Source organism: Pelophylax lessonae, assembly GCF_965119305.1.
Source record: "Pelophylax lessonae genome assembly, chromosome: 7".
Taxonomy (NCBI): Eukaryota; Metazoa; Chordata; class Amphibia; order Anura; family Ranidae; genus Pelophylax; species Pelophylax lessonae.
In genome coordinates this window covers 300,404,395-300,415,838 of record NC_138774.1, presented here as the reverse complement: position 1 = coordinate 300,415,838, position 11,444 = coordinate 300,404,395, and the positions used below count along the sequence as shown (strand labels likewise).

At 45.2% G+C, this 11,444-nt stretch overlaps 1 protein-coding gene across 1 annotated transcript; it reads left to right on the top strand.

Annotated features, from left to right (window-relative positions):
* Window positions 1-349: 349 nt before the first annotated feature.
* LOC309560634 (uncharacterized protein) lies at window positions 350-9,701 on the top strand (the record flags this gene model as incomplete). Its single annotated transcript, XM_082264255.1, has 7 exons — window positions 350-791; window positions 1,787-2,427; window positions 2,548-3,601; window positions 3,827-5,409; window positions 7,789-7,951; window positions 8,029-8,130; window positions 9,640-9,701. The coding sequence occupies 7 exons, from the start codon at window positions 350-352 to the stop codon at window positions 9,699-9,701; spliced, it is 4,047 nt and encodes a 1,348-aa protein (XP_082120381.1).
* Between the last annotated feature and the right edge of the window lie 1,743 nt (window positions 9,702-11,444).

Sequence of the window (11,444 nt, the reverse complement as noted above, 5' to 3'; positions counted from 1 at the left end):
TTTAATTAAATTTGTATTTAAAAAAAAAAACATTTAATTTATTTTTAATTTTTTTTAATTAATTTGTATTTTTTTTTATTTGTATGTTAAACATTTGTAATTTTGTATTTTAAAAAAATTATTTATTTTAACATTTTTTTTTTTTTTTTTTTTCAGTGGTGCATAAAAGGAAAATGCGTTTTGTATTACTTTTATCAGCTACAGCCAAATAATCCGGCCCATGTTGCAAATGTAAAAATGATTTCTTATAATGGAAAATATTTAATTTTTATTTTTGGATTTCACGCAGGTTTCGGTTTTATTTTTCTGAGGTTCCCCTTTATTGGGGTTCAGGGAACGGCGTTGCAGAATGGATGAAGAAAGTATTTCTGGAGATGGGATGGGAAAGGGTCAAACGAAGGGCGATCCCGTACTGCAGACCCCGAAGAGCTGCACCGAGGTCCCGGGTTCTAATGAAGGCCACGCTGATCCTCTGCTGAAGGAGGAAGACTTGTGTGAGGCCGTCCCTGCTGGGACCCCCCAACTCTTCAGCACCCCTCTAACCAATAAAGATGGAGCTGCCTCTAGAGTTGGCCATCAGGACTGTCTACTGGAATATAAAAGCTTCTACAATGTGGAGTGTGAGAAGATTATCCGTCAGCTGCGGCAGAACTGGAGCGCCACCAAGCGGAAGATCGAGGAATTGGACATCTCCACCATTGAAGCCGAGCCACCCCCCTTCTCCTGGACCCCAAGTTCTGTGCTGGAGGATACAACATACAGGGCTAAGAGGAGAAGGATTGGTGGGCCAGGTGATTGTTTCTCTCTAGCATCCACGGGGACGTAGGGGCGCGGTGCAGGATGCACGGGGACGTAGGGGCGCGGTGCAGGATCCACGGGGACGTAGGGGCGCGGTGCAGGATCCACATGGACATAGGGCCCCAGTGGTGCATCCACATGGACATAGGGCCCCAGTGCAGGATCCACATGGACATAGGGCCACAGTGGCGCATCCAAGCAAACATAGGATCCACACGGACATAGGGCCACAGTGGCGAATCCACGCAGACATAGGTCCCCAGTGCAGGATCTACAAGGACATAGGGCCATAATGCCGCATCCACCCCGACATAAGCCTGCAGTGCAGCATCCATGCGGGCCTAGGGCCCCCTGGGGTAGGATCCACACGGGCCTAGGGCCCCCCAGGGCAGGATCCATGCAGACACGGGCCCATGGTGGCGCACCCACACGGACACTGGGGCCGCAATACAAATACACAATGTAAAAACTCCATCAAACCGTTACAATATATTACAATGTATTACATGAAAACATATATATAACTAATAATAATGTATAAAATAAAAGCTATATAATAAAATTGAATATTAAAAGGACAATATTAATATAAATAAGAATTTTCTTTATTATTACCATTATAGTTTTTAATTATTTATTTATATAATATATATTTAAAAAAATATATTATTATTTATATACTTATTGATATTAATGTTGTTTAATATTATTAAATTTTATTATATAGCTTTTATTTTATACATTATTATTAGTTATATATTATTGTTAATAATAATAATCCGAAGTATATAATCTAATAATAATTTTTTATTACTATTATAGATTTTGTATAATAAATAATAATATATATATAATATTAACCTAATAATAATAATAATAATAATATTATAAATATATAATATAAAACTATATTATACTAAAGTTGTTGTTGGTATTATTATTATTATAATAATAATAATAATAATAATATATATATATTTTTTTTTAGATCTTTCTGAAACTACGGAGCTTGAGATGGAATCTGGAGATGGAATGCCCAGATTGGCATCTGAAGGAAAATCTGCAGCTCCCAAACGTAAACTCTTTCAGTTAGCCGGTAAAATGAGACTTTCAGAATGTAATAATGAATTCATACGAAGGGACGGAGAGTCTGCAGCGGGCGGTGATCATGGAACTGCGGCACAGGGTAGGACTGATAGCAAACCTCATCCGAAATCACATGGCGGTTCAATCCAGCCTCTGGAGTTCCAAAGTTTCTTTCTTGCCGAGTGTGAGGCCATTTACAACCAGCTAAAACATTGTGGTGCCAAAATGCTATTGGATGATGTGTCCACCATTGACGCCGAACCTCCACCAAACGTATCCTCGAGTATCACCTTTTTATCAGACGCTGACAGCAGCCACCTCAAGGCGAATTCCTACATGGGTGTGACTCAACTAGATCTGGAGAAGATGAACTTAAATCGAACTGCCACAGATGTAGACTTTTCTCTACAGAAGCCCTCAAACAACAACGCAACTGGTACAAGGAAGGGGACTGTTGTCAACACCACCAAAGACATGGGGAACATGCATGGTGTAGGGTCTGTGGCAAATATTACCCAAGACATTGTGACTGGGTGTGATGGGGTATCAGCTGGAAATGCCACCCAGGAAATTGTAACCATGTGTGATGGCTTTTCAGCTGCAGATGCCACCCAGGACATTGTGACTATGTACAAAGGGGTATCAGCTGGAAATGCCACCCAGGACATTGTGACCAATTGTGATGGGATGAAAGCTGCAGATGCCACCCAGGACATTGTGACTATGTACAAAGGGGTATCGGCTGCAGATGCCACCCAGGACATTGTGACCAATTGTGATGGGATGAAAGCTGCAGATGTCACCCAGGACATTGTGACTATGTACAAAGGGGTATCGGCTGCAGATGCCACCCAGGACATTGTGACCATGTGTGATGAGGCCTCTGTTTTGAAGGCAACATTGAACACGATGACAGCACCTGACAAAGTGTCCGTTGTAAATACCACTCAAGACATTGTGAAAGAAGATGGCAATTTTGTAGCAGATGTCACCCAGGACATAGAAATGGAACAGAATATTTCTGTAGCAAATGCCACACGGGAGATAATGCCAATGTGTGATGAGAATGGTTCAAATGCCATGCCAAACACTGAAATGCTTGGTGTGGATGCTGGGTGCAACCTTGCAAAAATGGGTGCCCAGGGCAATGAGGTTGTGACTGTTCATGATGATGTAGCAAACCCCAAAATTGCGACCTCCTGTAACCGGGATCCTGGCTGCACGTTAAACACTACAATAACTCTTTTCTTGCAGGACTTTAAAACAAAACTCATGAAGGTAACTCATGAAAGTATTCGACGTAGAATAAGTAAAATGCATTGCGCGGTATCTGCAGCAGATTCAACAAGACCTAAAACTGAAACCTTCGCTGAGGTTCCCATAGCAAATACCACACAGGATATGGGGAAGATTCAAGGCCAAGCTCCTGGAGCAGAGGGAGCAGAGGGAGCACAGGGCAGAGTATGCAATGTGCCAGTTGCTCAAAGGCGTATTTTAATGCCAGGTGATACGAATTTCCCAAAGAGAGCACATGGTGCAATAATTGGGGAAACTGGTATTAAAAATACAACTTTTCTATGTCTAGAGAGGAAGTCTGATCAGAATGGTGTAACCATTGGCCATACGGAAGGTATGGCACAGATCTGCAAGGAATCCTTTCCGGTATCCCAATCTTCACCTTTATCAACAATGAATAGTACGGTTACCATCAACGAAGGTCAAGTTCATTCTGAGGAGTCAACCACTGCCATCGGCGGCTTAGGCCAAATTTATCCTGAAGGGCCAACCACTGCCATCAGCGGCTTAGGCCAAATTTATCCTGAAGGGCCAACCACTGCCATCAGCGGCTTAGGCCAAATTTATCCTGAAGGGCCAACCACTGCCATCAGCGGCTTAGGCCAAATTTATCCTGAAGGGCCAACCACTGCCATCAGCGGCTTAGGCCAAATTCATGCTGGAGGGTCAAACACTAGAATAAGCAGGTCAGACCAAATTCATGTGGAAGGGTCAATCACTACCATCAGCGGCTTAGGCCAAATTCATGCTGGAGGGTCAAACTCTGCAATCAGCAGGTCAGACCAAATTCATGCGGGAGGGTCAACCGATACCATCAGCGGCTCAAGCCAAGTTCATGCTGAAGGGTCAACCGATACCATCAGCGGCTCAAGCCAAGTTCATGCTGAAGGGTCAACCACTACCATCAGCAGCTCATGCCAAGTTCATTCTGAAGGCCCAACCACCACCATAAGCTGCTCAGGTCAAGTTCCTACTGAAGGGTCAACCACTACCATCAGCGGTTCAGGCCAGCTTCATACTGAAGGGTTTACCTCAACCATGAGTGGCTCAGGCCAAGTTCATTATGTAGGGTCAACCACTACCATCAGCGACTCAGGCCAAGTTCATTCTAAAGGCCCAACCACCACCATAAGCTGCTCAGGCCAAGTTCATACTGAAGGGTCAACCACTACCATTAGCGACTCAGGGCAAATTCATGCTGAAGGGTCAATCACTATCATCAGCAACTCAGGCCAAGTTCATTCTGAAGGCCCAACCACCACCATAAGCTGCTCAGGCCAAGTTCATACTGAAGGGTCAACCAGTTCCATCAGCAACTCAGGCCAGGTTCAATCTGAAGGATCAACGACCATTGAAAGTACACCATCTACCTGTAAGGAGCAGGTTACAAACGCTACAAAGGATGTTGTAATAGACAACATGGAGGTGTGTAGCAACATTACAACATGCAATGCCATGGCTACCTCCATTTCAGAAAACACTGCACTCATTACCCGGGACTTAGAGTCCAATACAACACCCTCCAATACTGAATTAATTGCTGCAAATTATACCCTGCTGGGTGGTGTCCCTCAGATTGTTCAACCAAAGAACGACGGTAGAGGTACCAGAGTGATGTCTCTGGGTGGAGGGAATCCAATGGACTCCATATGTGATCTAGACATGACTCACATTGCCAATGAGGAAAGTGTCTTCTGTAAAGGATCCTTCAACTTTATTACCTCTACACCTCTTCCATATATTAATAATCCTATTTTTATCAAGAAGTCCGGTGGTGACTCCGTACAGCCCAATCCTAAACTCTTCCCTAAAAAAGATCAGAGAGAGGAGAAGCAAATGGCCATTCCCAAACTGGCCAGTTCAGGACCGAGGGGAAACGGCACCCAGATAAGAGGACAACTCTCCCGAGAGTTCCCCCTTCCTGGTCCCATCAAAAGCTCCCTTCCAAAGGCAGCCAAAACATCAAAGGTCCCAAAACCAGCGACTGGCATCCCTACCCTGCGATACCCAGTGGCCTCCACCACAGTTATAAAGACACCACAAGTGACAAGGTCAGTGACTTCGGAGAAAGCTCAGGTGGAACTGAACACAACAAACAGAATCCCTGCAAATCCTTCCATTGGTTTGCCAAGGAGGAACGTTGGGATCTCCCAGAACAGTGCAGCAAATAGAATTCCACATCCAAAGTGTTTGGAAAACGGCCCCAGAGCTGGCAAAGGTCCTGGCAAGGTCAGTATTTTATGGCTTTGTATGGAATACCTTTTTTAAGGTCAGTATGAAAGGGAGAACATCCACATCCATCTACTATGGATACATTGTTACATTTTCTAACTGTATTGCTTCCAAAGATATAATCAGTGTCTAAGAATTTCCTACCAGTTTCAGGCTGTTGCATTTCACTTCATCAGGTGTCTTTTCATAACTGGCTCCAGTTATGTACAAAGCTATATAAACGCTCTACTAACATAAAACCTACCATAGTGTCAAAATTTGGTGTGTAGTTCACGGTGAATATCCATCACAAAATGTGTCCGAAACCTCGGTCTTCCCCTTTTTTCTTTTTCTGCTGCTATTTTTACTAAACTCCTTCTCCTTTTTTATTTTTTTAGCTGTGTTGTCTGGGTTGTATTTTTCTCTGTGAAAATGGGGAAACTGAGGCAAAAAAGGTCCTTTTTATGGCACAAGAACGGGTTCAGGATAGGTGAAGTCGCTTTCTTAGCCTTCTGAAGCCATTGGATGCCCTTTGCATCCTTTAAAAACCACCAAATCCCATACATTTTTGTGTTACCCCCCCCCCACCCCCCTTTCCCAATGGCTCCAATGAATGTCACCAAACTTACGACGCCTTCTAATTTTTTTATTTTTCCAGCCATATTTTGGGGGGTGAAATCCTCTCCGATTTCCCCTTACCTAATCACCATCCATCTAATGAACCCACCTTTAGGAATTAAAGTGGTTGTAAATGATCACCGCGTAAAAACAATCCATTGTTTAAAACCGAAATTAAAGGCAAAACATATGTGTATAGATATAAAAAAAAACATTATAAATATCCCCCCCCCTTTTTTTGTGATCTCATTCCTCTGTTTTAGTAGCATTGTCCTTTTTTGACACCCCCCAGATCAGATCTGTACACCAGCCAATGGCATCTGTACAGGAAAAATGCTGAACATGATTCCTGGCCCTCCAAGCATTGTGCATAATGGCAAAGCTTCCTTCTTACCTACTCCTAAGATAACTGGAGGAGGAGAAACAGCAGTACACTCATCTTCCCAGTAAATGGCTGTGAAGGTTGGGGGGGGGGGTGAAGGGTAGTGTCAGGACAAGTCTGATCATTGCAGGAGAGCAGGCTGAGTTCCCAGCATGGCCAAAGAACTGACCATGCTGTGCTCATGTCTACTGTGGTCAGTAAAAGGAAGGCAGAGGGACTGGCAGGATCACCGGGGATTCCACACAAAGGAAGCAATACAAAGAGAATAGGAGACTTATTCATACCAGTACATAGTACAGCAGAGACATATCGGGGGGGGGGGGGAACAGGAGATTTCCTCATACCAGTACATGGTACAGCAGACACATATCAGAGGGGGGGGTAGAGAGAACCGGAGACTTCCTCATACCAGTACATGGTACAGCAGACACATATCGGGGGGAGAGAACAGGAGACTTTCTCATACCAGTACATGGTACAGCAGACACATATCGGGGGGGATGGGGGGGGGGCAGGAGAGAACAGGAGACTTCCTCATACCAGTATATGGTACAGCAGACCCATATCGGGGGGCATGGGGGGAGGAGAGAACAGAAGACTTCCTTATACCAGGACATGGTACAGCAGACACATATCAGGGGGGATGGGGGAGGAGAGAACAGTAGACTTCCTCATACCAGTACATGGTACCGCAGACACATATCGGGGGGGATGGGGGAGGAGAGAACAGTAGACTTCCTCATACCAGTATATGGTAGAGCAGACACATATCGGGGGGGGGGGGGGACAGGAGACTTCCTCATACCAGTACATGGCACAGCAGACACATATCGGGGGGGGGGGGGATGGGGAGCCGAGTGAACAGGAGACTTCCTCATACCAGTACATGGTACAGCAGACACACATCGGGTGGGGGGGGGGGAGAGAACAGGAGACTTCTTCATACCAGTATATGGTACAGCAGACACATCGGGGGGGGGGGAGGAGAGAACAGGAGACTTCCTCATACCAGTACATGGTACAGCAGACACACATCGGGTGGGGGGGGGGGGGAGAGAACAGGAGACTTCTTCATACCAGTATATGGTACAGCAGACACATCGGGGGGGGGGGGGGGAGGAGAGAACAGGAGACTTATGCGTCTGCTGTACCATGTATTCGGATATCGGGAAGAGGAAATGTTGGGTATTCTTTATTTCCGCAAGTAGGTAGACTGTTGCACTAATTTTGACTTGGCAAGGTGCAGGATAAAAATCCGGGAGGGTTCTGTTCCTATATTTGGGTAAAGGAACCTTCTTATACCCCCATAGCTGACTATTTTTAATCATTTTTTGTATCTGATTTTCCTGTATCTCAGTTGTATATGAAATACTCATGTATTTCGTTATGTTGCACAGGAGGGAGGCGACACAGGCGGGCCTTCCTTTGCCACACCCTCAGATCAGATCTGTACACCGGCCAATAGAATCCGTACAGGAAGAATCCCGAACGTGGCTCCTGCTCCTCCAAGCACTGCGCATGACGGCAAACCTTCCTTCTTACCTACCCCTCAGCCTGCTGGTAAGTCTCTGCCGAGTATAGGAGATAAAGGCTGAAAGGAGTACATTGGATTTATTTTCTATGTTCTATTCTGGCAGGATCTAGAATGTTGGGGCCTGTAAGGCCGGGTCTGACTTTTATCCGCACCCCTCAGCCTGCTGGATCCCTGGCCGCTTCCAGAATAAGGCCGTGTGCCTCAGGTAAGGAATCTGACTGTGAGGAATTCTGTGCAAGAGGATTATGGAGGACACCCAAGAACATACAGGTGTCTGGTGGCCTCTCCATATCTGGACCCAACACCCCTCTATTATAGTAAATATGACCCTTAAGACCGGGTCCACACATGTGCGGGGCAAATTTCCCTTCTGTTTTCTCAGCTGAGCTTAATATACGGTTCTGATGTGAATTCTGGGAGCAAGCGGCCGCCGGCGTCCTTAACAATAGCTGGTTGTTGGTCCAATGGTCTGCCACATCCTTAACAACCGATGACTGGGGGGGGGTTCGGGTTCCCTGCTGACAGCTGAAGGTAAACAAAAGCATAGCCAGAAATAAAACCTAAGTGGGGCCCCCCAATCCATACCCTTCGGGTCTGGTATTGATTCAAATGGCACCCCCACGCCAAAATGTTAAAGCCCCCCCCCAAAAAGAACAATACCAAACCTTTTATCTGAGCATGCAGCCTGGCAGGCCAGGGAAGGGGGGGGGGGGGAGCACGAGTGCATGTCCCCTCCTGCTGTAACATATCAGGCCACATGCCCTCTGCCCCATACTCCTACACATTGAGGGAGGCCGGGATTTTGGGGCCCCCTTGTTAAAGCCCTCCCTGCCCGCAGACCCCCAGAACCACCAGCCAGGGTTGTGGGGAAGAGGCCCTTGTCCCCATCAACAGGAGGACAAGGTGGTACCCCAAAACATGAGGCCTGATATGGTTTAGGGGGGTGGAAGGGGCGCAAGCTTGTCCCCCCCCCACCCCCCTTGCCTGGCCTGCCAGGCGTAAGCCAGGATAGGGTTTGGTGTGGATTTTGGGGGGGTCACCCCCACACGTATTTTGGTGTGTCTTTACCAGTCCTGAGGGTCTGATATGGATTTGAGGGGGAACTCCACACAATATATAATTTCCCTTTAAAATCCATATCAGACCCGAAGGACCTGGATTGGGGGGGGGGGGCCCACGCTGGTGTTCCCATAGAACTCAATGAGCCTGGAATTCACACCTGAACCACACCAAAGGGCTCAGAAAATGCACAGGACCCTTTCACCACATATATGTGAACAGCTTCAATGGAAACCAATGTTATTTCACGTCATGTGACTCGGATGCGGTTCAAAACGCATCCATTGCGCATATATGTGAACCCGCACTCCATGTGATATTTTTATTTATTTGTTTAATTTTTTTTTTCCTCTGTTGTGTCCCAATTATTTTTTTTATGCTTAAAATAGATCTATTTTATTTATTTATTTATGTTATTTTTTTTTCCTCTGTAGTGTCCCAATCATTCCTTGTTTATGCTTAAAATCTATCTATTTATTTTTGCTAATTTTTTTTTTTTGCTCTGTAGTATCCCAATCATTCTTTTTTTGCTTAAAATAGATCTAAATTATTACTATTTTTTATATATATATAATATATATATATGGACCATTTAGTACCTGTAATGTGTTTGTAATAAATTGTGTCGACTTCTCATCTTCTGGTCTTTTTTCAGCATTACCAGTAAGGAAATTACAAGCGGCTCCGATCCTCCGCAGCACCCGGGGCCCCCAGTGAGGAATTCTCATGTACAGCCCCCACATTTTACCATCCGATCCCGAAAACCTTTCTCCAAAGAACTGCAAATTATCTCCTTCCAATAGACGGTGCCGACTCAGCCAGAGCCAATATCACATGTTGTAATATTTCCACTTTCTTGTAATTTAAAGTGAAATTTTTAGACAATAATATTAATAATAAAAGAAAACTCTAAAATAACTGCATTTAAATAAAATTTGCTGTTTGCTTTAGTTCAGATTTGCACCTTCATTCTTTTTCATGGTGATCCTGCCAGTGGCGGGGTGACAATGTTATCTCTTCTGATACATGGACAATAGAGAGGCACCATTGCTCATATTGTCACCGCTGAAAACCACCCCTGGTCAGCACCGGCTACACTTGGCTCCTCCCCCCTGGTGTTGGAACAGCCCACATAACCTAATTTTGGTTGGGTAAGCAGTCCACCGGAGCGCCCCCTGTCTGACAGAAGAGATGTGGGGCCTCCTCTTCAATTCTGACTCCAGTGGCCTGTAGAGCACCATAATCCCTGTGATGTCATAGGGCCTACAAAGACCGTCTGAAGTCTTCCTGGGCAATGTAAGAAGACATTAAACAGGAGCCGATGCATACATCTTCCCTTTCTTTTCTTCTTTTTTTTCCCCTTCTCTATTTCTTTATTTTTTTTTTTTCCTTCTCTTTTTCCTTTTTTTTCCCCCCTTCTCTTTTTTTTCCTTTTCCTTTTTTTCCCTCCTCTTTTTTTCCTCTTTTCCCCTTTTTTTTTTTTTTTTTTTCCCCTTTTGCTTTTTTTTGTTTGTTTTTTTTTCCCCTTGCCTTTTTTCTACTTTTTGTGGTGTAGTTGGCCTGAAGCTACACAGAGCAGATGGTTTAGCTGTTAGTCAGCCAAGGTAAGTAAATGTTGTGATTGGGGGAGGGGGGGGTAAAGCACACCTGTTATTTTGCTATTAGTGAAGCATAAGGGCTGTATCAGGGACACTGATGGACGGTGAGAGGGACACTGATGGACGGTGAGAGGGACACTGATGGACGGTGAGAGGGACACTGATGGACGGTGAGATGGACACTGATGGACGGTGAGAGGGACACTGATGGACGGTGAGAGGGACACTGATTGGCGGTGAGAAGGACACTGATGGACGGTGAGAAGGACATTGATGGACGGTGAGAAGGACACTGATGGACGGAGATGGTGGGTAAAATAGGAGTTTAATGGTTAGATAGAGAGATGGTTGGACAGAGATGGACATAGGGAAACAGAATACATTTAATTGGAGGCTGAAAACACCTTCTGCTACTGTATAGGCCTGTTACCTGGAGTCCAACCAATAGGTGGCCATGCAAGTTATATGTACACATTGACTTTATTATATTGGGGAACCTTGAGGGATAGTGCCAAGCCCTACTACTAATCCTGAGACAAGAAAGAAGTCCAGGTGGAAAGTGGAAATGGAGAAGGAAGGTAGATGGGGGGGGGGGGGGGCTTGGAGAAGGATGGGGAAGAGGCAAGATCAGCCAGAACATTGTCACCCTTGGAGCCGTCTCCCTCTTCTCTATGTGAGTGTGGAAAGGTCCACAGAGAATCCTCAAAATTGCCTGGAAAATGTGTGATCCAAGAGGACCAATCCTTCTAGACTTGAGAAGTTTTTATTCTCTAGGCCATTTTCTGACTAATGGCGTACTGGACCACCAAACATTGGCCAGGGTGTGTTTAGCTGCCATGAAGATGAAGGACATAAGTCTAAA